Source organism: Poecilia mexicana, unplaced genomic scaffold (assembly GCF_051168715.1).
Source record: "Poecilia mexicana isolate PSO_F unplaced genomic scaffold, ASM5116871v1 scaffold_18, whole genome shotgun sequence".
Lineage (NCBI taxonomy): Eukaryota > Metazoa > Chordata > Actinopteri > Cyprinodontiformes > Poeciliidae > Poecilia > Poecilia mexicana.
In genome coordinates this window covers 6,672,690-6,697,103 of record NW_028263387.1, presented here as the reverse complement: position 1 = coordinate 6,697,103, position 24,414 = coordinate 6,672,690, and the positions used below count along the sequence as shown (strand labels likewise).

The 24,414-nt window shown below is 39.3% G+C and overlaps 4 protein-coding genes across 6 annotated transcripts; all 4 read right to left on the bottom strand.

Annotated features, from left to right (window-relative positions):
* Positions 1 to 1,260: 1,260 nt before the first annotated feature.
* LOC106912617 (C-type mannose receptor 2-like) lies at positions 1,261 to 3,559 on the bottom strand. The gene is made up of 3 exons (XM_088015908.1): positions 3,204 to 3,559; positions 2,772 to 3,119; positions 1,261 to 1,837 (listed from the first exon to the last, which is right to left on the bottom strand). Exons 1-3 carry the CDS (start codon positions 3,469 to 3,471, stop codon positions 1,473 to 1,475), a joined length of 981 nt encoding a protein of 326 aa, XP_087872034.1. The 5' UTR covers positions 3,472 to 3,559; the 3' UTR covers positions 1,261 to 1,472.
* A 183-nt stretch (positions 3,560 to 3,742) lies between these two features.
* On the bottom strand, positions 3,743 to 9,433 carry LOC106913474 (C-type mannose receptor 2-like). Of its 2 annotated transcripts, none has more exons than XR_015766169.1 (4): positions 9,343 to 9,422; positions 6,202 to 6,312; positions 4,051 to 4,185; positions 3,743 to 3,838 (listed from the first exon to the last, which is right to left on the bottom strand). XR_015766169.1 is itself a non-coding variant. In XM_088015907.1 (4 exons), the coding sequence occupies exons 1-4, from the start codon at positions 9,374 to 9,376 to the stop codon at positions 7,183 to 7,185; spliced, it is 1,134 nt and encodes a 377-aa protein (XP_087872033.1). In that variant the 5' UTR covers positions 9,377 to 9,433; the 3' UTR covers positions 6,823 to 7,182. The 2 variants fall into 2 exon arrangements, 1 of the variants encoding a protein (XP_087872033.1); XM_088015907.1 differs by lacking the exons at positions 3,743 to 3,838; positions 4,051 to 4,185; positions 6,202 to 6,312 and adding exons at positions 6,823 to 7,529; positions 8,343 to 8,696; positions 8,784 to 9,182 and having other exon boundaries at positions 9,343 to 9,433.
* Positions 9,434 to 11,966: 2,533 nt separating this feature from the next.
* Positions 11,967 to 15,032, bottom strand: LOC106910712 (C-type mannose receptor 2-like). Its single transcript, XM_014977386.2, has 4 exons — positions 14,948 to 15,032; positions 14,336 to 14,722; positions 13,867 to 14,202; positions 11,967 to 12,542 (listed from the first exon to the last, which is right to left on the bottom strand). The coding sequence occupies exons 1-4, from the start codon at positions 14,979 to 14,981 to the stop codon at positions 12,187 to 12,189; spliced, it is 1,113 nt and encodes a 370-aa protein (XP_014832872.2). The 5' UTR covers positions 14,982 to 15,032; the 3' UTR covers positions 11,967 to 12,186.
* Positions 15,033 to 20,804: 5,772 nt separating this feature from the next.
* Positions 20,805 to 24,345, bottom strand: LOC106910710 (C-type mannose receptor 2-like). Of its 2 annotated transcripts, XM_088015943.1 has the most exons (5): positions 24,265 to 24,345; positions 23,718 to 23,792; positions 23,160 to 23,549; positions 22,679 to 23,026; positions 20,805 to 21,742 (listed from the first exon to the last, which is right to left on the bottom strand). In XM_088015943.1, exons 2-5 carry the CDS (start codon positions 23,749 to 23,751, stop codon positions 21,396 to 21,398), a joined length of 1,119 nt encoding a protein of 372 aa, XP_087872069.1. In that variant the 5' UTR covers positions 23,752 to 23,792; positions 24,265 to 24,345; the 3' UTR covers positions 20,805 to 21,395. The 2 variants fall into 2 exon arrangements, with proteins under 2 accessions (XP_087872069.1, XP_087872068.1); XM_088015942.1 differs by lacking the exon at positions 24,265 to 24,345 and having other exon boundaries at positions 23,718 to 24,167.
* Between the last annotated feature and the right edge of the window lie 69 nt (positions 24,346 to 24,414).

The window sequence follows — 24,414 nt, the reverse complement described above, 5'->3', positions numbered from 1 at the left end:
TATGTGTATGTTTTTCACATTTAAATATGTTCAGGTAGTTGGTCTCAGGTGCTGCACATTTTGTCCACCAGAGAGCAGTGTTTCAAAGTGATTACTGTTTCCCAAAACGGGGCAGGAAATGCATTTTGTTCTCTTCCGGTGTTGCTATGCTACGTGATGAACTTGGACGGGAACCGTATGTGATTTATCTGCAGGTCATGGTTTCAGCAGAAAATCGGTAAATGTATACATCACTTGTTGAAATATGTTTGTATGTTCTCATTCATGTGATAAGCAGTCAGTATTTTAATAAGATGGTGTATTTCTGAAACGGATGGTTCAGGGAGCCTGTCTGTGCGGTGCAGGGCGGCCATTTACTGCACGTGAAAATAAGATGTCCGATCATCGGTGTTCTCCAGTATTAAGAGTGAACTGCGACATTACTGTCGAATGTAAGTGTTGATAAAATAGGTCATATCACAACTCCATGCGCTCTAAATCAGTGTGGTGTAATGCAGCTCTCTGTATTTTGTTTGTGCAGCCAGAGGCCACTGCCGTATTTCTATTTATTTTCTTTGATAAATTGTATTTTCTTTTGAGATCTGCCACATTTCATGAATATTTACCAAATGTTTATGTACATCTATGTTCTGATTTTTGAACAATAGTAAGGAACAAGACAGCTTTGTTCAGTCTGTTCCCACTGATTAAATATACTGCACACCCCAGTTATTGTGTCCTGTGAGGCTAAGTATTTCCCGGGCTACACACACATATATGTCAAGTGGAGCATCGTAGCAAAAGCCGTAATTATCTAGTTGTGATAGTAAAGTTGTTGGGCCTCATCTTGACACTCAGACGATGAATCTGAATGCCATGAATGAGGACCTGTTGGAAAAAAAAAAGTAGTAATTTTTTTAATATTCCTTTTTTGAGCTCATACGCATAAACATTCACACACCCAACTAGACTCTGTTTGTTTCACTCCAGGGAGCAGAAAGTTTGGTGTTTACAGTTTCAGGAAATCTTATCAGTTCTCTGTTTTCACCTTGTAAGGCCCAGCAGATGCTTGATGCTTGGTGTGAGGAAACATTCAGACATTAAACGCCTCCAAAGCTCAGCTCATGAAAGATTAAATCTTTTTCTTCCATAGCTGAGACTTCCACTCCACATTTATCTCTGGGTTTTACATAAAGTCAGATATCAATCTACATCTCATCTTAACAAATAATCTGAAGGTTCTGACCTTGAGAATGCAAAATGAAACATAAGTAGGTCATGTGAGCAGGTTTAAAGGCTTTATTACTGAAGGAAAACATACAGGTACATGAAGGATCACAACGCAAAGCAAGAAATTCACTCTAATAAGCTCAAAACAGATGATCTAATTAGATTTAATGTATGGACATTTTTCACACCCCACAAAAAATTAAAACTTAACAAAAAATAAAGCTGCAGTATATAATATTGTAGACAGAATAAACAGCTCCTTACTAGGGACTGTGCGAGATTTTTTTCTTAGAACAGATGAAATTAAACTTTTCAGTGTCATTTCTTTTGAACCACTGATGGTTCCCTCCCGTCTCCATGGCTCCAGACATGTCACAGTCGTCCATCTCTCCATCTAAAGCCCAGTTCTGATAGCTGACCACCTCATCACTGACCCAGAACCACAGATCCAGAGTGCAGGCGTAGCTCAGTCCCATCCAGACGTATCCAGTCGAGGCCTCCTCGGCTTCTTCCTGAACTCGTTTCTGGTCATCCGTGTTGGTGATGGTGACCAGGTCATGGTGGTGATCTCTGCAGTAGTCTAAAGCGTCCTCCCAGGTTTTATTTTCTTTAATCAGGATCAATTCATCTGTCATAGAAGTGATCAACACAAACATATTATAACTAACAAAATCATGGTGATGAACAAATTTGATCAATTACAACAGATATGTGTTTGGTCCTAAACCAGAGGTGGTAGATCAACTCAGAATTGCCCTCCAGTAGGAGCAGCACTACTTCAAAAAATGTCCTCAAGTAAAATAAAAAAATATACAAATAAGAGTAAAATTTTGGTAAACAGCACAGGAAGTGATTTATTATTTCAAGAAAATATCATCAGACTGGCTAAAATATAAAGGAATGAGTAAAAAGTGCTGGTTTAAAGACAAAAATAATGTAAATAATCAAACTTCATACCATAATTTTAGAATAAATTTAGGCAGACAGAACATTTCTAAATCACATTTTCTTAACATAAAACTTGTGAAACAAGTAGCATAGCAGTAGTTAAAGTTTACACAGTAGATCAAAACATGCTAAAATATTTCTAGTGATAATTTAAAGAGGTCACTGTATTTTCACTTAACCTCCAGCAGGTGGAGAATAACATCAGAACAACAGAGCTTGTCTCAGGAACAGGAAGTCTCACTTTCACATCAACTGTTGATTTGTTGTTTGATCCAGAACATTCTTGCTTAAAATATATTTATTTCTTGACGTTTCACACAGCGTGTGGAGAATCCAGAAATATTATTCTAGATAGAGCAGCAATATTTTAAGTAAAAGTAGAAAGTATTGTGGTTTAAAACTACACAAAGTGCATTTTATCCAAAATGCTGATAAAGGAAATTTTTGAGTAAATGTAACTAGTTTCTATCCACATCTGGTCCAAACAAACTTTTTGGGGCTTTTGTTTGATGCACTGAAATTATCTATGAGATAAATGAACTAATACTTAAAATATGAATCCTCACAGTTCTACTGTTGACACAAACTTGTAGTATCTGTTTAGACAAACTCACCATCATAACAGATGAAGGGTTTTTTATTATCACAGTTCACATTCGTCCATCTTCCTTCACCATCAAACATAGTCATGGCACATTGACCACTGTTGGGATTGTGTTGGTTAAATATTGGATTCCAGTGTCTGAAAGAGAAACTGCTTCCATCTGACCACCTCCAGGTGTCTCTGAACAGACCAATGTGTGAGGAATCACTTGTAGAGTTCATCAATTTCTTCACTTCTTCATCCTGTAGCTGCTTCGTTCCACTGATCAGGTCTGTGTGATTCTCTCTGCAGTAACTCTGAGCTTCCAGCCAGGTCTTCTTCTCTTCAATTAAGTGATATTTATGGGTTGTATTAGTTTCTGTGGAGTAATCAAACATATTTATGTTTACCTTGTTTGTACAAAATAGATAAAAAAAACTGATAAAAAGATGAACATTCTCACCATCAGAGCAAAGGAAATTATATTGATTAAGGCAGCTGGTGTCTATCCATTTGAGATTTTTATTCATATGCACACAGTTCTCATGTGTAACTTGAATTCCTCTATCATTTGGTTCTCCTGTGTTCCAGTTTGTCTCATTTTCATTAAACTCCACTCCAGGCAGAGACCAGCACCAAGTTCTGTTAAATTCTGGTTTACTGAACAAACCAATCCAGGCTCCGCTCCAATCTCCATCTGAGATGTTGATGAGTCTCTCCATGTCCTTCATGTTAGTCACTGTGACCAGGTCAGTGTGTTTCTCTCTGCAGTACTGCTGAGCTTCAGTCCAGGTCTTTTCCTCATTAATGAAGTGAAACTGGTAGAGCTGACAGTCCATGAAGCAACACTGAGCTGTAGACAGTAAACATGATTTTATTAATTTAGGAGAACTTCATCAACATACAACACAGCTATTATTTGCAATGAAATACAATTACAATCGTTTTCATTAACATTTCTGTGTGATAACTCAGATTTATCTCTGTTTCCTCGTAGTCTAGTTGTGTTTCAGATCAACTTACCCATCAGGAAGAGCAGAATCAGACTCCACTGCATCTTTGCTGTCAGATGAATTATTTTCCTCCAGCAGTTTGTCTCTGTTGGATGAAGAACATTTAAACAGTGAAAAGCTGCAGCTCTCCCTCCACTGGACAGAGAAACAATGAGAGCAGAGAGATGAAGACAGACAGGAGACACTCTGCTCCTACTTTACAATGGATAAATAATTTGTTTTAACATAACTTGATAAATACAACATGTATATATTAATAAGATCAAGTAATGGCTTCGACAGTTTGCTGAAACTTACATTTTCTTTGTTTTTGTCCTCGATGGATGTTTTCTTGCTGCTGTATTGAAAACTGTCAGTCAAATGTCGTTTCCCAGCTCAGATCACTGAACAGCAGCTTCATTTGAATGATTAAACAGCAGAGATGATGCGTTTCTTATGAAGCAGGTCATAAAACACAGAGAGGAACAGAATATTACAATGAGACAGACCAACATGACCTCAGTGAATCTATTTATTCACCTGCCTGAGGAAACTGCTCCAGGTTTCACTCAGTCTTTGAGTTACCAAACTTAAAAAAATGAAAAAAGGAAAAAAAGAAAATGAAAGTCATGTATCATGGCCTGGTTTTATATCATAATTCTGGTAAAAAACTACAAATAAGACTCTAGTCAGTTGTTATTGTGACTATTCTCAACAATCGCAGTAGTTTAGTATTCTTCTTTTTTCTCTTTATTTAATGTTGCAAAGTACTCTGCTGGAGTATTTATACCCCTTGAACATTATCACGTTATTTACAGCCACAGAGTTTAATGTGTTTTATTGTGAATTTATCTGACAGACCAACATACAGTTTGACAGTGACATGGTTTTGGGGCCAGAACTGCCCGACACGCCCTGTGGACAGAGAAGGTAGGAGAGACGCTCCCACAGCCGCACACAGGTTAGAGACCCCAACACCTGCTGAGGACAAAAATCTGCCAAACACATTTTTTTAGGCAACCAGACTGTGAGGATTTCTGAGGGACAGACTGGAGTCTGATTGGTTTCCTCCACATCTACTGGTGGCCTGGGGTTTTAATAACCTGATCCAGACCAGACCTCATCACTGAGACGTTGGTTACTGTTGGTCTTCCCTGCTTCCTGTTCCTGCATCCTCCGCTTTGTGAGATCATCTTGCTTCCTTGTTCCTTTGGTCGTCATGACGCTCAGCCTCTCCTCCAGATTGTAATCCTCCTGCCTCCTTCCCCTCAACCGGAAACCTCGGCTTCCCCTCCGAATCTGGTGATAAACACGTCAATGAAAAAGACACACGTCTTCCTGGACAGCCCACCCTGCTAATAACCCACCCTGTCTCTCCATCCACAGGTCCTATAAGCACCTGAAAATAAACTCACTTAACTGTACAGAATCATTCTGCTCTCTGTGGCTAAACTAGCATTTAAAAATAAAAACACCAAGCTGTTTGCTTAAGCTGCCTGGACAAAAACCCCTGAAAACAAAGACCTGATGTTGTCCTACACAAGTGTCTCGTTAGACTAAGTTCTTGTTTCCCAACCCTGGTCTGCAAGGCAACACTGCCCTGCATGTTTTAGCTGTTTTCCTGCTTTAATACGTGACACTTCTTCTTCTATGGTTTTTTTGGCTGTTGGCAAACAACAAAATCGGTGCATTACCACCACTGAGTGGGATGGATTGTGCAGAATGTCACTCAAGAATTAAATCCTACTGAATAACTGTGTTAATTTAACAAAATATTATCTGATAAATTTTACTTTTCAAATTGTTTCTAAACCATTCAACTAAATCTGATTTATCTTTAAATCCATTTAACTGTTGTCTTTCTCATTTCTCTCGTCTTCTTTCGGATTTTAGAAAACCAAGGTCCTTTTATTTCTTTCTTTCTCTCGTTGCTTTTGCCATTTATCTTTCAATACACCTGATTCAGGAAATGACTGTTAATCAGCCATCAGCTGAAATCAGCTGGACTGAAGTGTGGAAACAGATAAAGCCTGCAGGGCAGTGAGTCTCCAGGACCTGGGTCAGGAAACAGAGCAGTGAGGAAACATGCAGAGCAGCAGCTGCTCCCTCTAGTGTCAGCAAAACTGCCAACTTTCTTCTGATTGCAAATGTACCTGGGAAATAATCTCTATTTATAATCCTGACTGAGAAACATTTACTCAGCTTTGTGTTTTACCATCATAAGGGATTAATTTGGGGAGCAAATTTGCCTTTGACACTTTAAGCCTCTGCTGGATGCTAGTCCAGTCAAACCCTGGACTAGCATCCAGGGTGTGTCGGCCAAGGGACGCATCTAAAAGCTGGAGGAGTCTTTGAATGTAGTTTGAGAAAACTGGTTTAAGGCAACCAGACCCACCAAACTGCTGCCCCAAATCCTCCCCAAATAATAATTATAATTAAAAAAAACTGGTCGACAGATTTGGCTTTTACTTGACCGTCTTTTTTGGTGAGATCCTTGTTCCTCTCAGATACAGAGTTGGGCGACATGTTGTGCAGCAGCTGCTCCCTCTAGTGTCGGTACAGCTGCCAACTTCCCTCTGACTGCACATGCAAATAAAAACATATAACAACACAAAACTCCATCAGGGTGTAAAGGTATGGAGATATTTCATTGTCAGGACTAGGGAATAAACACTGGAGCAATATTTTGTTGTTTAAATGATGAAGCTTCTCCAGTGATGAGATGAAGAGGCTTAACTTCCTGATTCATGTGGAGAAAACCAATCAGAACAGGCCACGCCCACTGGGGGGAAGACGAGCAACTGTGATGGAGGAAAACACTAAAAGTCATGACAAAGTGAAGAAAATAGACAAGAGAAACCTTCATGTTCTCTGAACAAACTCTCTGTATCCTAGCATGTCTGATTTGAAAGGAATCTCATTTCCTTGTTTAATCCAAACATTGAGGTTTTGTTCACTACGGTCTCAGTTTGACTCCAGGAAGCAGGAAATGCCACATTTCCGATTTAATACCATCAACGCTCCTTTTAAAGCCCAGCAGAGGCTTTTGATAGAGAGAGTAAATGAATAAAGTTTTAAATGTGGAAAATGTTAAAAGAAGAGAATAATTATGTATTTTATTTCCAAATTAATTATTGGCAAAAGAAAAAACAACAAAAGATTGCAGTAAAATTAGGAGTTATATGTAAACTAGACCAGCGGCTCTAGTTTGTTTGAATTTTTCCTTCAACATGTGATAAAGAAAACTTAAAAAGTAAAGCAAACTCACTCCAAGGTAACTTAGTTAATCATAAGTAAAGTGTTTAAAATATCCTGGTAATTATTTCACATAATGCACAACATTTTATATCATATGACATATGTAACAACAAATCATGATTCGAAATAAACATGAAGCAAAACATCGATGAAAACAGAGGAAATAGTTTCTCACAGGGGACAGTTTCAGATTTAATTCTTAGAACAGATGAAATTAAACTTCTCAGTATCCTTTTTCTTTTTCCACTGATGGTTCCCTCCCGTCTCCATGGCTCCAGACATGTCACAGTCGTCCATCGGTTCACCTTTGGCCCAGTTCTGATAGCCGACCACCTCGTCACTGACCCAGAACCAGAAATCCAGAGTGCAGGTGTAACGCAGACCCATCCAGACATAACCAGTCGATGCGTTCTTGACTTTCTCCTGGATCCATCTCTGATCATCCATGTTGGTGATGGTGACCAGGTCATGGTGGTGATCTCTGCAGTGGTACAAGGCGTCCTCCCAGTTCATCGCCTCTTTGATCAGGATAAATTTATCTGTCACAGAATTGATCAACACAAACATTAAAAAATAATGACCATGAACTAATTTGACAAGAACAACAGTTAGGCCTTTAAGTAGTTGCCTAAGAAATTACTCAAGAGTAAAAATTTGATAAAAAAAGATACTTTAGTAAAAATCATAAAATCTGATTTATCATTTCAAGATGATGTCATGATACTAGCAATAATATAAAGGTGTGTGAAAATTGTCATATTTTGAAGACAAAAATAATTGAAATAATCCAAATGTAAAAAATAAATTGGAAACAACGCATTTCTAAATAAATTTTCCTCGACATATAAACTAATACTTGAACATTAGGAAATACATAAACAATATGTTACAAATTGGTAAAGTGCTTCCAGGGTTCACTGTATTTTAACTTGACCTCCAAATGGCTCAGCAGGTGGAGAATAACATGAGAACAATAGAGTTTGTGTTGGAACAGGAACTGCAGGTTTGTTTCTGGGTCCAGAGAGTTTTAAAAATATATTTGGCCTTTATTCAATGAATATATACAAATGTTACTCTATAGAGAATAATATTATTTTATAATAATATAGCTCAAGTAAAATTACAATATATTAGGGTTTAAAACTACTACTAAAGGTACTTTTCCGCAAAAAAACTTATTAAAGTTAATGTGAATGTACTATGTGCCTCTGATACTGATCAAATGTTGAGGCTATTGTTTGATGCAATGACATTATCTGTGACATGCAAGAATTAAAACTTAAAACATGAATTAGAAAACTATTCACTGTAATAATTTTTTTAATAAACTTATATTTGAACTAACGACTCACCATCATAACAGATGAAGGGTTTTTTATCATCACAGTTCACATTCATCCATCTGCCTTCACCATCAAACTTAGTCATGGCACATTGACCACTGTTGGGATTGTGTTGGTTAAATATTGGATTCCAGTGTCTGAAAGAGAAACTGCTTCCATCTGACCACCTCCAGGTGTCTCTGAACAGACCAGTAAAAATGTATGTATTTTCTCCCACAGAGTTGATTTCATCCTTCACTTCTTCATCCTCTATCTGCTTCTTTCCACTGATCAGGTCTGTGTGATTATCTCTGCAGTAACTCTGAGCTTCCAGCCAGGACTTCACCTCTTTAATCAGGTGATATTTATGGGTTGTGTTATTTTCTGTGGAGTAATCAAACACATTTATGTTTATCTTGTTTTGGACAAAACACATATAAAAATAATTCATAAATAGATTAATAGTCTCACCATTATAGCAGAGGAAATTATATCCATTATGGCACTGGATGTCTATCCATTTGAGATTTTTATTCACAATCACACAGTTCTCATGTGTTACTTGATTTCCATTTCCTCCTCCATCATTTGGTTCTCCTGAGTTCCAGTTTGTCTCACTTTCATTAAACTCCACTCCAGGCAGAGACCAGTACCAAGTTCTGTTACCATGTGTTTGATTATACAGACCAATCCAAGCTTCCCTCTGATATCCAGATGACATGTTGATGAGTCTCTTCATGTCCTTCATGTTAGTCACTGTGACCAGGTCAGTGTGTTTCTCTCTGCAGTACTGCTGAGCTTCAGTCCAGTTCTTATTCTCATTAATGTAGTGAAACTGATAGAGCTGACAGTCCATGAAACAACACTGAGCTGAAACATGAAACATGTTTCAGTATTTAGTACTAAATCCAGACTGCTACAATAAAACACTTTGTCTTAACAAAAAGCAAAATCAGTATTCTCATCACAATCCTACTGACTGTAATGTGACAGAAACCAGAGAGTCTAGTTGTGTTTCAGATCAACTTACCCATCAGGAAGAGCAGAATCAGACTCCACTGCATCTTTGCTGTCAGATGAATTATTTTCCTCCAGCAGTTTGTCTCTGTTGGATGAAGAACATTTAAACAGTGAAAAGCTGCAGCTATCCCTCCACTGGACAGAGAAACAACATTAGTAAATTTTTCACAAGTGATGTTAATAGAAGGGATAAACATCATTCACCTTTTTTGTTGAATCAGTATTAAATGTTGTGTTTCAGTCACACATGTCTGAAGAGAAGCAATTTGAATATTTCTCATTAAAATATTCAAACCAGGAGGAATCATTTTTTTGCCATAAAAACAAATTATAAAATACTGTAGGGCAGTGGTTCCCAAAGTGTGTGGTGCGCCCCCTCAGGGGGTGCAGTGTCATTGCAGGGGGGCGCAAGGAATGAAAAAAATAAATAAATAAAATAAATAAACAGGGAGCTGTTCATGTTTTAACCCCATTTTTCACGGAGGCTTTTTTTTATATGTATTGATGAGAACATAATTGAATATAATCACAAATAAAAAAGAAATATGTTTGAAATAACACTGACAGCAAAGAAAACCTCTACAGTAGAACTGAGAAAAAGAAAATCAGTTACACAGAAAGTGTTTCAAAGTGTTTTGTTGCAACCTAAAGTGTGAAATAAACTTCAGTGAAGTTCGAAAACAAAATATGAGTATAGGTTTATGTCTGGTTGAACGATGTGTGCCCATGTGATTCTATTTTTTTTTTTGTTTTGGGGAGGATTTTGTTGTAATCCATAGGGGTCCCAGAAAATCTTTGGGAACCACTGCTAGGAGAAGTTAAGATGATAAATATATATATACATCTACATTTACACATAATAAGGATATCATTATGGTATTCAATTAAAAATACATTTTAAGAAAAAACAGTTTTTATTCTTGGCTTGTTTGCTGATTGACTGGGGGAAGTGTACATTAGTAACATGTGAGGGTGGAGGCAGCAGTGGGGCTTTGAGTGGACAGGAGATTATGAAGGGTTATGACTAAACAGGAAGTGAACTTAGTGGAAAATGGTGGCAGAGGGAAGGAACACACCGACAGACGGACGATGATACAGCTTTTTTCAGATAAAATGTAAAAACTTTTATCTGAAGAAATCCTCCCTGAAGGGCACCTATCTAGATTTTATATTGTTTGAGATTAATAAGAGCTTTAATTAATACAATTGTCTGTAAAGATACAACATGTACAAAAAAAATCAAATAAAACAAATTAGAAAACATGACCTTTTATTCATCTCAAAGTTAAAGTCCTGGCATCATGAAAATGTTCTGTAGTAATTCTATTAAAATCAGATAAAAGTCCATCAGACCATCAAACTACTGACCTACAGCACTGACCTCACACTTACATGCAGACGACAGTAGATTTGAGGCTGAAATAAATGAGGTTTCAAATAACGTCAATAACCAAATCGCAGGTTATTTGTTTTAAAAGATAAAAATCTGTTATGTAAACAAAACACCAATATCCTCCCGATGAACCAACCTTCCTGTATGACCAAGAATCCAAGTTAATGTTTACCTGGAGTCATCTCTAACTCCTAAACCAGTTCACCATAACCATACTGACTATTAACGATATTATAAAATAAACTCTTACCTTTTCTGAATTTGTTTCCTTTACTGCGTCTCAGGACTGTAAGCCCAAAAGTGACAGATTATGATCCAGCTTTGGTAAATCAACCTTTGTCAACTCAAAGGCAGTCTAGGTGTGTTTAGTCTAGTTTGAGAAAGGTTCATTTGACTTGTTGTTGGAGCAAATGGAAATATCAAACCTACGCAGATGCAAATATTGATAAGAGATCCTCTTGTTCTCAACCAGGAAGTTATTTTTCCCCCAATGCAAAACTAGTAGATCAGGGACAGGCTAGAAAGTGGGTCAACAGTTATATTAATTTAAAATTGTACTTTTATCACTTTTGGTGTACAGTGTGTCTCAAGAGTATTCACACCCCTTACACAGGTAAAAGCAAACAGGATGACCTCAAAGGTCTGCCAGGCCCACAAACATTAAAGGCTCAGTTAAAAATAAAGATATGCTAGGCTGTAGACATTTTCAAACAAATAAAGTTTAAAATTAATTTCAAATGAACAGGAAGTCAGTATAAGGAAAATCCTCCTTCAATGCCCAGCTTCTCACACTGTTCTTGAAGTTAAAAGTCAAAGCAGTGGCATCTGTAGTTGTGTTGCCGCCCATTAAAATGCATTCAGTTCTTTGTTCATTTATTAAAAAAAATAATAATAATTGTCCCAACCTCTGTTTGACAGCCATATAATCCCATAGACAATGTAGAACAAGACACAGGGTTATATTGACATACAGATTATTCTGCATATCAAGTAACATTGTCACATAGATCAAGTAGATCTATAGATCATCTGTATAGCAGTGGAAAGTTGACAGGAATAGCTCCAAGTGGCAGAATATAAAGTATCCATAAAATAGGGCCAAGAATGGAGCCTTGTGTGGCCTCTAAATAGTAAGGAGCACTAGAGGAGGCAAAATTATTACCTGACAGTGAAATTCCTGACAGATAGAAGGTAAACTGAAAACAAGAACAAAAACGTCAGAGTCAATTTGAGACAAGACAAAGACCCTTAAACACACCATTAGAGGTAAAAATGAAATGCCTGAGAGAAAATATGAATTTATCAATGCTTACAACTGAGTTAAACTTAAGTTTCTACATATTTCATGCATCTTTGTGCAGCTTACCATAATCAGTATGTTAATGGGTCAATGACTGAATGAAGAGTAAAGTGTTTTGGAGTCCTCTGGACTAGATAAAGCTCTATATAAATACAGGCAAATCACCAGGTACCATTTTTAAAACAGATGAAATTCAGCTCCTCTGTATCATTTCTCTGGAACCACCTGTGTTGTCCTTTCACCTCCATGGCTCCAGACATGCCACAGTCATTCATCTGTCCTTCTGAGGTCCGGCTCTTATAGCTGATCATCTCCTTACAGATCCAGAACCACATGTCCGTCAAGCGGTTGTAGCGGAGACCCATCCAGATAAAAAGTGTTGATGCCTTCTTGGCTTTTTCCTCGATTAGCCTCAGCTTATCCAGGTTGGTGATGGTGACCAGGTCATGGTAGTGATGTCTACAGTAGGATAAAGCATCATCCCATGTTTTATTTTCTTTAATCAGGATTATGTTGTCTGTCATTGGAGTAAAGAAGATGAAATATTTATGATTCACATCTTTATTTGTGCTGCTATTCAGAATTTATGGCTACTAACTTTGTTTTTTTGGAACAAATGTCCATTTATCCATTTAATGTGGGCCCAGAGTTCCCTCTAGCCAGCCACGTGGGCCAGCTCCTCTGGGGGAATCCCAAGGTGTTTGAAGGACAACGGAGTAATACTGAGTTCGGACCGAATGTGTTCACGTGTCAAAAACGATCCAATGCTTTGAGTTGGACACGTTGCTTGACATCTCAGTCAAAACGAGCGTCAAACGCATCAAAATCGTGCTAGACGAGTGAAGCACCACTCTCTCAAAAGTTTTTTTGCAATCATAACAGATGCTCAGATGTCTTTGCTGAACATTGTGCGTTGAGTTTTTCCTGAACAAATAACATAGAGAGCTGATAATGGCAGGACGTGAGTTGCCTTTTTTCCTCTCCAGGTTACTTTGAAGAACGGCAGATAAAATATTGAGAGAGTGTCTTGGCTTTATTTACTGAAAGCAACAGAATGTAGCCGTCGGCACGTGTTTAAATTTACCAGATAATTCAGAGGTGTTATAAGTTTTGCTGAGTTTCACAGCCTAGCTGAACGTTGACGAGGGTCGCTGTCGCTAGCACTATTTTCGTCTCACCCAAACCCAGTTTGACGACCAGTTAACTTGATTTGGCGTCTGTGTCTCCTGGTACAAGAGAAGCCACAGGTCACTGCGTCACATTAAAGCTAAAGTTCCAATTATGCATTTTGAACATGAGACACCCTTGAACGTTCAAAACAATCAAAACTGTCAAAATGTTTCAACAAAGCAGAGTCAGACACATTAAAGGAGGCGTGACGTGCCCAAGACATGATTCTACATAGACTTTTAGTATAAACCAGATGCCACTGATGTTCAAATCGGTCTGAATGCAGATAACAGTCCCTACAGCTTGTCCTTGGTCTTCCCCTGGTCTTCTCCCTGTGGGAGGAACACCTCACCAGGGAGGCAACTGGGTCCCAGTTTGATTCACTTTCATTGAACTCCACTCCCAACCAACTGGCTCCTCTTGGTATGGAGGAGCAGTGGCTCTACTCTGATCCCTTCATCGATGAGTAGGTTCTCGTTATGTTCAGTTTAATATTTTCATATTTCACTTAGTTTAAACACAAGGCAAATAGCCAGCTAATCATCTGTAGAAGTGAAATAAACTATGAAGCACTTTTTTAAATAGATAAAAATCACAAGTAAAAAATGACTGAAGGAAATACATTTCTTTTAAATGCAGTTCAAACATTAAGCGTGGTGTATTTCACTCACCATCATAACAAATGAAGGGTTTTCTTTCATCACAGTTCTCATTCTTCCATCTGCCTTCATCATCAAACACAGTCATGGCACATTGACCACTGTTGTATTTTACATTGCTAAGCTCATCATTCCAGTGTCTGAAGGATGAGTTGCTTCCATCTGACCACCTCCAGGTGTCTCTGAACAAACCAAAGTATGCAGTGATCTTCAGATTCTTCACTTCTTCATCCTGTAGCTGCTTCGTTCCACTGATCAGGTCTGTGTGTTTCTCTCTGCAGTAACTCTGAGCTTCCTGCCAGGACTTCTTCTGTCTAATCAAGTGATATTTATTGGTTTCATCAGTTGCTGTGGGGTAAAGACACAAACTCATGCCATTTGTACTTTTGGAGAGGAGAAAAATGCATCGTACAGTACAATTTAAAAATATGTTTTTAAACTGTACTGTACTTTTCAAATTAGAGTAATTTAATGTTCTCACCATCATAGCACAGGAAATACCTTAAAGGTTTACATCCAGTATCACCCCATTCAAGATTTGTATTCAAAACCCCGCAATTTTCAGATATTAGATTCCCTCTATCAGTCGGTTCTCCTGGGTACCAGTTTGATTCACTTTCACTGAACTCCACTCCAGGCAGAGACCAGTACCATGTTCTGTTACCATGTGTTTGATCATACAGACCAATCCAAGCTTCCTTCATTTCTCCAGCTGAGATGTTGATGAGTCTCTTCATGTCCTTCATGTTAGTCACTGTGACCAGGTCAGTGTGTTTCTCTCTGCAGTACTGCTGAGCTTCAGTCCAGGTCTTATTCTCATTAATGTAGAGAAACTGATAGAGCTGACAGTCCATGAAGCAACACTGAGCTGAGAACATAAAATATTTTTGTTCTCTTTAATACAAAGCAACATTTTCAGAAATATGAAATTGTTTTATTTTTGTCTTGTTTTTCCAGAAAAAAAAAAAAAAAGTTTTGTCTTATTCTACTTTTGTATGTGATAAAAATAAAAGTCGGGCAGATTTATTCTGAATCCATCTAAATTTGCACTACACCAGAAACCAGAGAGTCTAGTTGTTTCAGATCAACTTACCCATCAGGAAGAGCAGAATCAGACTCCACTGCATCTTTGCTGTCAGATGAATTATTTTCCTCCAGCAGTTTGTCTCTGTTGGATGAAGAACATTTAAACAGTGAAAAGCTGCAGCATCAAGGTTTGAAAATGCTCTGGAGAGCCAAACATGAAACATAACAGACACAATGTGTTCTATGCAAAAATGTAACCCTGACATGACGTTTGAAATAGTAAAAAATATATTTGACCTTATTAAGACTAAAAACTAAGCAAATAAAACTTACATGCAGTTCCTTTACTCCACAACAAATTAGACTGTTTCATCGTTTCCCTCAGAGTTCTCCGTCAAATGGCTAGTTTAGCAAATTTGTTTTGTCAGTGAAGAGCAGCTGAAATACGTAGAATTTTCCATCGATTTGAATATTCAAATCAGGGAGACCAAGTTCTGAGTGTAAGATAAAGACATTTCTGAAAAAAACATGTGCAGAGGAAATAAGAGAGAAGGGATTAAAATACACTAACATCTACATATTCTGAGAAAGTAATTTCATAAACTTCAGTCAAACACATAACTGAGAAAACTTTCATTTTGCTTTATTGAAACTTTATTCGAGAAAAATTGATACTCAGACAGAAGTCAGTATGCCGTCTGTCAGTTCTAACATTAAGCGAGGCACAATGGATCCACTGACGGAGTTTGAACATCTGCAGGAAGTGAAAACATGCAGGGTAAATCCCAACATGAGAATTAAATCTGTCAGAATCCAGGCAGGAAGTTGGTTCCTCTATTTTAGTACTGGTAAAAAAAAAACAAAAAAAAAAACACATACCACATTAGAAAGGTTTTTATTATGGACATCCTCAAGAACTTTCCGGTTAATTATTTATCTTTATATATGTCAAGATCCCTGTTTTTGTGTGTTTATTTTTGAGTTTTCTGTGTTCAGTCCTGTTTCCCTGTGAGTCTCTGTCCTGTCCTCCCCGTTGATTGCTCCCCAGGTGTGTCTCATTCCCTTGATTACCCCGTGTGTATTTAAACCCTCTTGTTGTCTGTGTTCCTCGTCGGGTCCTTGTCTAATGTCGTAGTTCGTCACTCCAGTAGAACTGTAAAGTCCTGGTTTGTGTGTGTTCCGTCTGGTCCGTTTGACAGTTGCTACCGGTATTTAGCTGCGTGCTTGTTCCTGCCGTGCTGCCTGCCTTGGACTGTTTATGAGCCTTATCTTATCATTAAACCATCATTAACTTCATACCTGGGTCTCTGCGTTCATCTCCTCACCACCTACAACCCCACTTCTTGACAGAAGGACCCGACCAAACCGGTGAGGATCGCCATATAATGGACCCGTTGGGTAATGGAGATGTCGCCACCCTGCAAGCGACATTAAAGGAGTTTGGGGAGGCCATGGCCAAGCCGAACTCTGCCAGTCGTCGGCTCGGTTTGGTCACCCGGTTGGTGTTCGAGCTGGAGTACTGGGTCCCGCGACTGCCGCATCTGGGGCTGGAGAAGCTCCTGTTGGAGGCAGAGTGGGAGCGCCAGACTACTCTGGCCGTCATGGCGGGCGACCCTCTGCCTCCAGCCACCCCCGTCTGCCCGCCTCCAGCCACCCCCGTCCGACCGTCTCCAGTCGCTACAGTTCCCATGGTGATGGGGTTTCAGGCGGCCAGACTAGCCCCGGGACGACAGGCGGCACGGCTAGTGGCGTGGCCGGCTCCAGAGCCCGCTGCATGTGCGCAGCCCCCAGAGTTTCCCGAGCCCGCTGCATGTGCGCAGCCCCCAGAGTTTCCCGAGCCCGCTGCATGTGCGCAGCCCCCAGAGTTTCCCGAGCCCGCTGCATGTGCGCAGCCCCCAGAGTTTCCCGAGCCCGCTGCATGTGCGCAGCCCCCAGAGTTTCCCGAGCCCGCTGCATGTGCGCAGCCCCCAGAGTTTCCCGAGCCCGCTGCATGTGCGCAGCCCCCAGAGTTTCCCGAGCCCGCTGCATGTGCGCAGCCCCCAGAGTTTCCCGAGCCCGCTGCATGTGCGCAGCCCCCAGAGTTTCCCGAGCCCGCTGCATGTGCGCAGCCGCCAGAGTTTCCCGAGCCCGCTGCATGTGCGCAGCCGCCAGAGTTTCCCGAGCCCGCTGCATGTGCGCAGCCGCCAGAGTTTCCCGAGCCCGCTGCATGTGCCCAGCCGCCAGAGTTTCCCGAGCCCGCTGCATGTGCGCAGCCGCCAGAGTTTCCCGAGCCCGCTGCTGACGAGCAGCCGCCCGTTCCAGAGTTTCCCGAGCCCGCTGCTGACGAGCAGCCGCCCGTTCCAGAGTTTCCCGAGCCCGCTGCTGACGAGCAGCCGCCCGTTCCAGAGTTCCCCGAGCCCGCTGCTGACGAGCAGCCGCCCGTTCCAGAGTTCCCCGAGCCCGCTGCTGACGAGCAGCCGCCCGTTCCAGAGTTCCCCGAGCCCGCTGCTGACGAGCAGCCGCCCGTTCCAGAGTTCCCCGAGCCCGCTGCTGACGAGCAGCCGCCCGTTCCAGAGTTCCCCGAGCCCGCTGCCGGAGCGCAGCCGCCCGAGCCTTCTAGTGCGCCTGCAGAGTCTGCTCCGTCCGAGCCTCCTGCCGGCCGGCCCCTCTGCCGGCCATCCGGGACCTCCAGCCGGCCCCACGGGCTCGAGCGCCTCCTGCTGCGGTGGCGGGAACCACTGCACCCGCCTCCACGTCTCTGCTTCACGCGCCGGCGGAGGAGACCGCCGGACCCGCCTCCACGTCTCCGTTTCCCGCGCCGGAGACGCCGCCCACGGCGGCCCAAGCTCCGCCTCCTGTGCCGTGGGCGGCCCCCGGACTGTTTTTTTTTTTTTTTCGTTCCTGTGAGGAATTAGTTTTCTGGACTCTAGCCCTGTCGCCCCTCCGCCCACCCTGTTGGGTTGTTTTTTGTTTGGACTGTTTTCTGGACTCTTCATGTCCTTCATGTTAGTCACTGTGACCAGGTCAGTGTGTTTCTCTCTGCAGTACTGCTGAGCTTCAGTCCAGGTCTTATTCTCATTAATGTAGAGAAACTGATAGAGCTGACAGTCCATGAAGCAACACTGAGCTGAGAACATAAAATATTTTTGTTCTCTTTAATACAAAGCAACATTTTCAGAAATATGAAATTGTTTTATTTTTGTCTTGTTTTTCCAGAAAAAAAAAAAAAAAAGTTTTGTCTTATTCTACTTTTGTATGTGATAAAAATAAAAGTCGGGCAGATTTATTCTGAATCCATCTAAATTTGCACTACACCAGAAACCAGAGAGTCTAGTTGTTTCAGATCAACTTACCCATCAGGAAGAGCAGAATCAGACTCCACTGCATCTTTGCTGTCAGATGAATTATTTTCCTCCAGCAGTTTGTCTCTGTTGGATGAAGAACATTTAAACAGTGAAAAGCTGCAGCATCAAGGTTTGAAAATGCTCTGGAGAGCCAAACATGAAACATAACAGACACAATGTGTTCTATGCAAAAATGTAACCCTGACATGACGTTTGAAATAGTAAAAAATATATTTGACCTTATTAAGACTAAAAACTAAGCAAATAAAACTTACATGCAGTTCCTTTACTCCACAACAAATTAGACTGTTTCATCGTTTCCCTCAGAGTTCTCCGTCAAATGGCTAGTTTAGCAAATTTGTTTTGTCAGTGAAGAGCAGCTGAAATACGTAGAATTTTCCATCGATTTGAATATTCAAATCAGGGAGACCAAGTTCTGAGTGTAAGATAAAGACATTTCTGAAAAAAACATGTGCAGAGGAAATAAGAGAGAAGGGATTAAAATACACTAACATCTACATATTCTGAGAAAGTAATTTCATAAACTTCAGTCAAACACATAACTGAGAAAACTTTCATTTTGCTTTATTGAAACTTTATTCGAGAAAAATTGATACTCAGACAGAAGTCAGTATGCCGTCTGTCAGTTCTAACATTAAGCGAGGCACAATGGATCCACTGACGGAGTTTGAACATCTGCAGGAAGTGAAAACATGCAGGGTAAATCCCAACATGAGAATTAAATCTGTCAGAATCCAGGCAGGAAGTTGGTTCCTCTATTTTAGTACTGGTAAAAAAAAAACAAAAAAAAAACACATACCACATTAGAAAGGTTTTTATTATGGTCGGGTCCTTGACAGAAGGACCCGACCAAACAGCTGCTAAAGCTGCTTTAGCTTAAAGCTGTTCAAACGGGGTGTAAACATACGGTCGCTCATACGGATAGAGCGACCATATGTTTTCTACGCTCCTTCACCCTTATGTACCTTCCTTTGGGGGGGAGGCGCCGATTTATGTTTTCACATCCACCTGAATTATATGTAGTTGTGCCCCTGGTTGGCAGTTAACTTCAAAGATAAGCTTGTGATGCCATTTATAATTACCGTATTTTCCGGACTATAGGGCTCACCCAAAAGCCTTACATTTTCTCAAAAATCAGCAGTGCGCCTTATAATCCCAAGTGCCCTATGTGTGCACTGAACTCCAAAATCTGTCCCTGACACAGAGACGTAAAGTGTACAGTACATACGCTGGCAGCGATAAACCAAATTGCCCAGCTGTTCAATTCAAACACAGAAGAGGAAGACTTTGATGGATTTGTGGAAGAAGAATAAAAAATAAAGTGAGTGTATTGCTACATAGTAGAATAAAGTTCAACTAAACTTACTGTTTACGTAATTTTTTTTTTTTTTTTTTTTGCTGACCATATGTTTTAGCATGTGTCTGGTCATGGGTTAAGAAATGGACGCCATAATTGAGAGTGCGCCTTATAATCTGGTGCGCCTTATGGTCCAGAAAATACGGTACATTTCTTTTAGTAAAACTGGTTAAGACTGGATTGTAAAGTGTTGAATTTCTGATGTTTATCAGAAACACTTTAGGTGCTGGAATTTCCCACACACACCGTTTGTCTCTGCCATTTGCAAACAGATAGCAGCCGCTCTTCATTGGCATATCATTTCTCGTGTAAAGTGGAAGCAGTGAGTCAATGTGAGACATAAGGAAGAAAATGTTTTAAATGTTCTCCTCCAGCCATTCAGATCCAGTTAATAAATACAGGTAAGATACACAAGCACACACACATTCCTGCACACGGCTGTATGGATATATGACAGGTTCATTTATATCAGTATTATTATTTAGAGGATTTTTTTTAAATCTGAGAATTCATTTTCATTTACAAAAACAAATGAAATATGAGGAACAGAACACAGAATATAATATATATTAGGCTCTTCCACAGTAACTACATTGGTACAAAAACAAAACTTTACAAATTTTTCATCATAAATTCATTTTATTTATGATAAGATAAAAACCTCCAGTGACCTAAAAACATTCATATGCACATATGAATGTTTGTACTTTTGGAAATAGTGGATAAGTACAGTTGGACTATCATAACCAAAACCAAAAGTACTTAATTGAAAATGTATTAAGGACGTTAGAAATGATATTACATTCTTTTCAAAATATTACAATTCCAGAATAAATGGCTGTTTCTGGATGCGCTTTGCAAAACTCACAGTTGGGGTCGACTGGTTTAATATAGTTCAACATTTATTAAATAGCAGGAATTAAATGCAACAGTTTAAATAAACGGGATCTCATGTGATGATTTTAACAGAGAGGCATTACAGCCAATCAGAACGACAGACCAGAAGTGGCTTCTTTGGAAAGAAAAAATAAATAAATTAACACTTGTAATAACATAAATAATGCAAATTGGAGAGTAGTAGGAGAAGAAATTGGAAATAAGTGGTCAGTATAATTTAAGCCAATCTAACTTTAAGCTTTATCAAAAATTGAAGTTGAAGCCTAGACGTAAAAGTAGACATGATGTTTGACTCACAGACTAAAATATAAGAAAAGACAAAAAACTTGTTCAGACTCATCAGCTTTTATTGTTTAATAAACAATGTTGAAGTAAAGTATTAATATGTAGATCCATTTAAAACAGTGATAATAAACTGAGCAACATTTTTCTTACTTAACAGCTAAAACAAGATTACGCAACCTATCAGGATTTATTTAAAGAATAAACAAGTTCTAGTTAATCCTCCACACACTCACTGATTACTTATAGAGAGCTGAATGTAATATAATAAGTGGCTGAAAAAGGGAATATAATGTAAGCTATGTTCTGTTAGTAAAGATAAGTATAGATGTTTAATTTAAAAAACACAAGAAAAATAGAATGACCCTATAGAATAATTATAGTTGCTATGATTTGGTAGGATAATTAGTTTTATAATAACAAAAAACATCTGTTGTGTTTTTATATAATCCTAAATATGTTTATAAAAACTTGCAGCAAAACAGCAGTTTGAAAAAATAAAAAGAACTTAAAGATAGATTTAAACCTTCAAACAAATAACCCATTAATATTTACTTCTCATAATCCAAAATATATATGTGAAATTTTAAATGTAACTTTGGAAACAAAACGATCAAAAGTCAAAGGCTAACGTCTCAGTATTTAGAACAGATGAAATTAAACATCTCGCTGTCTTTTTTTTCCAGCCACTTATGTCCTCCTCTCGTTTCCATGGCTCCAGACACATCACAGTCGTCCATCTTTGGACATGAGGCCCAGTTCTCATAGCTGACCACCTCGTCACTGACCCAGAACCAGAAATGAAGAGTCCAGGCGTAGTGCAGACCAATCCAGACATAATCAGTCGATGCGTTCTTGACTTTCTCCTGGATCCATTTCTGATCATCCATGTTGGTGATGGTGACCAGGTCATGGTGGTGATCTCTGCAGTAGGTCAAGGCGTCTTTCCAGGTTTTCTTTTCTTTGATCAGGATCACTTTGTCTGTCATGGTTGTGAGGAGAAAAGAGTTAATGGCATTTATTTATGTTACTTTACAGAAAAAGGAGAAAAAAAATTATCTTTGGTTCCAAATATTTTCAAATTCCTTTTTTTTTTTTTTTTTTTTAATCAGATGTGTGGATGCAGATGACTTGAGATATTGTGACAGAGGAGCCGTCACGAGCCGCGACTTAGCTATGAGTCTGTGTCAGCATGCGAGCACGCCCACACACGCACACACACAAACATACACAATCACTAACTTGCTTCAGTTAACATATCCAACTTAACCTGTTATTTTCAGCTTCAAATATTTTCCCAGTTCTATTTTCAAGCAGGGTGGTTTCCAGATTGTGGCACCGGGATGGAGTCTCATGATGTCATCAGAACGTAATGAGTGTCTTCTATATTGATTGTTGCACTTTTGATCACAGGTTTATTTATTTATATATTTTTTTCTTTGGTATTGTTTATTATTTATGTATGCTTTAAGAGTATACTTGAGTTAGAAGTAATTGATTAGTTATTTCTGCTTGTTTGGTCTTTCCGTGGGCGGAGCCTGTGGCTTTAAAAGCAGGGCTCTGCGCCACAGGGAGTCAGTCTGTGGTTGGACTCCTGACAAGCCACACTGACGGTGATGGACTCCTGCACTGAAGGTACTGCTGGTTGTCTGTTTTTAACCTGCCTTGGATGTCCTTTGTATATATTCTGCACCTGTCATCTTTGTTCATGTGAAAAAAAGCACAATGAATTTCACTGAAGTGATCTCCGGCCTTGGCCAATCATTTTTGGTTTCCCAAGTCATAATAAAACCCCATCACAAGATATGCACAAATACATTGAGAAAAAGCTACGTAGAAAATATTAATAGATTCAAATCTGATTCCTTACATGACTTTTGACATTAACGTCCTTAAGTGAGACAAAAATATCACTCACCATCATAACAGATGAAGGGTTTTCTTTCAGCACAGCTCACATTCTTCCATCTGCCTCCATCATCAAACACAGTCATGGCACATTGACCACTGACAGATTTTGAATTGTTAAAGTTTTTATTCCAGTGTCTGAAAGAGAAACTGCTTCCATCTGACCACCTCCAGGTGTCTCTGAACAGACCAATGTATGATTTACTGTCTGCAGAGTTCATCAATTTCTTCACTTCTTCATCCTGTAGCTGCTTCGTTCCACTGATCAGGTCTGTGTGATTCTCTCTGCAGTAACTCTGAGCTTCCTGCCAGGTCTGCTTCTCTTTAATCAAGTGGTATTTACACAATGTATCCGCTTCTGTCGAGTAAACAGAAAAATTTTTTTTAGAGTGATACTTTAATTTTGTTTTGTTTTGTTGTTAAACATTTATCCAGATTCTTTTATCGGACAATCTACAAAGTTTAAATTCTGTGTTTTTTTTAATACTCACCTTCATAACAGAGGAAATATTCAGGCCAATGACAACCCTGATCTAGCCATGTGAGATTTTGATACACAGACCCACAGTTCTCATGTATTACTTGATTTCCATTATCAGTTGGTTCTCCTGTGTTCCACTTTGTCTCACTTTCATTGAACTCCACTCCAGGCAGAGACCAGTACCAAGTTCTGTTACCATGTATTGGATCATACAGACCAATCCAAGCTTCCTTCATGTTTCCAGCTGAGATGTTGATGAGTCTCTTCATGTCCTTCATGTTAGTCACTGTGACCAGGTCAGTGTGTTTCTCTCTGCAGTACTGCTGAGCTTCAGTCCAGGTCTTATTCTCATTAATGTAGAGAAACTGATAGAGCTGACAGTCCATGAAACAACACTGAGCTGTAAACATAAACAATGGTGATATTAAATTAGGATGATTTCATCAATACACAATATAGGCTATACATTTCAAAATAATATGATTAGAACTTTTACTGAAGTTTCTGCTTGATTGTAAAGAGGTATCTCTGTTTCCTCGTAGTCTAGTTGTGTTTCAGATCAACTTACCCATCAGGAAGAGCAGAATCAGACTCCACTGCATCTTTGCTGTCAGATGAATTATTTTCCTCCAGCAGTTTGTCTCTGTTGGATGAAGAACATTTAAACAGTGAAAAGCTGCAGCTCTCCCTCCACTGGACAGAGAAACAATGAGAGCAGAGAGATGAAGACAGACAGGGGAAAAAATAACTAAACTTTTCTCTATGCATAAATAAAACTCTAACATGACATTATAACAAAGAAAAAAAATCAATTGGACAAAAAAAAAAAAAAAAACAAGCATAAAGAGTGAACAAAAAACTACATCTAGTTCCTTTACTCCACAGTAAATTGGATGATGTTTTATGCTTTGTTCAAAAGTCATCTTTCAAATTATGATGTTAACCACCCCAAACTTCAAAACCAGTATGATGAAACCAGTTCACCATAATCACACCGACTGTTGTTCTTTTCTTGTTCTGATTACTTTGCTTTCTTCCTCCATCAATGCAACCGAGGAATGTGGATTACTGAACAGGATTATTAACTTAAACAATCTTATGAAATAAACTCTTACCTTTTTCTGAGTTTTGTGGCTCAAACGTAACAGATGTATGATCCTTCTTCTCTAAATCAGCCTCTGTCAGCTGAGGCACTTTTAGTCAATATGAACAAATGTTTGTGTTTGACGTGTTTTTAGAGCTGCTAACAGGAAATGTCAAACATA

What these genes read in the sequence shown, in the direction of transcription:
- LOC106912617 (XM_088015908.1), bottom strand. Translation starts at nt 3,471, where the DNA reads ATGAAGGACATGGAGAGACTCATCAACATCTCAGATGGAGATTGGAGC. An exon ending in TAATTTCCTTTGCTCTGATG is followed by an intron (nt 3,120 to 3,203) that starts GTGAGAATGTTC and finishes ATTACTCCACAG; the next exon opens with AAACTAATACAACCCATAAA. An exon ending in ACCCTTCATCTGTTATGATG is followed by an intron (nt 1,838 to 2,771) that starts GTGAGTTTGTCT and finishes CTTCTATGACAG; the next exon opens with ATGAATTGATCCTGATTAAA.
- LOC106913474 (XM_088015907.1), bottom strand. Translation starts at nt 9,376, where the DNA reads ATGCAGTGGAGTCTGATTCTGCTCTTCCTGATGG. An exon ending in TAATTTCCTCTGCTATAATG is followed by an intron (nt 8,697 to 8,783) that starts GTGAGACTATTA and finishes ATTACTCCACAG; the next exon opens with AAAATAACACAACCCATAAA. An exon ending in ACCCTTCATCTGTTATGATG is followed by an intron (nt 7,530 to 8,342) that starts GTGAGTCGTTAG and finishes ATTCTGTGACAG; the next exon opens with ATAAATTTATCCTGATCAAA.
- LOC106910712 (XM_014977386.2), bottom strand. Translation starts at nt 14,981, where the DNA reads ATGCAGTGGAGTCTGATTCTGCTCTTCCTGATGG. An exon ending in GATTCTGCTCTTCCTGATGG is followed by an intron (nt 14,723 to 14,947) that starts GTAAGTTGATCT and finishes TTATGTTCTCAG; the next exon opens with CTCAGTGTTGCTTCATGGAC. An exon ending in ACCCTTCATTTGTTATGATG is followed by an intron (nt 12,543 to 13,866) that starts GTGAGTGAAATA and finishes CTCCAATGACAG; the next exon opens with ACAACATAATCCTGATTAAA.
- LOC106910710 (XM_088015942.1), bottom strand. Translation starts at nt 24,072, where the DNA reads ATGACTTTTGAACAAAGCATAAAACATCATCCAATTTACTGTGGAGTA. An exon ending in GATTCTGCTCTTCCTGATGG is followed by an intron (nt 23,550 to 23,717) that starts GTAAGTTGATCT and finishes TTATGTTTACAG; the next exon opens with CTCAGTGTTGTTTCATGGAC. An exon ending in ATATTTCCTCTGTTATGAAG is followed by an intron (nt 23,027 to 23,159) that starts GTGAGTATTAAA and finishes TTTACTCGACAG; the next exon opens with AAGCGGATACATTGTGTAAA.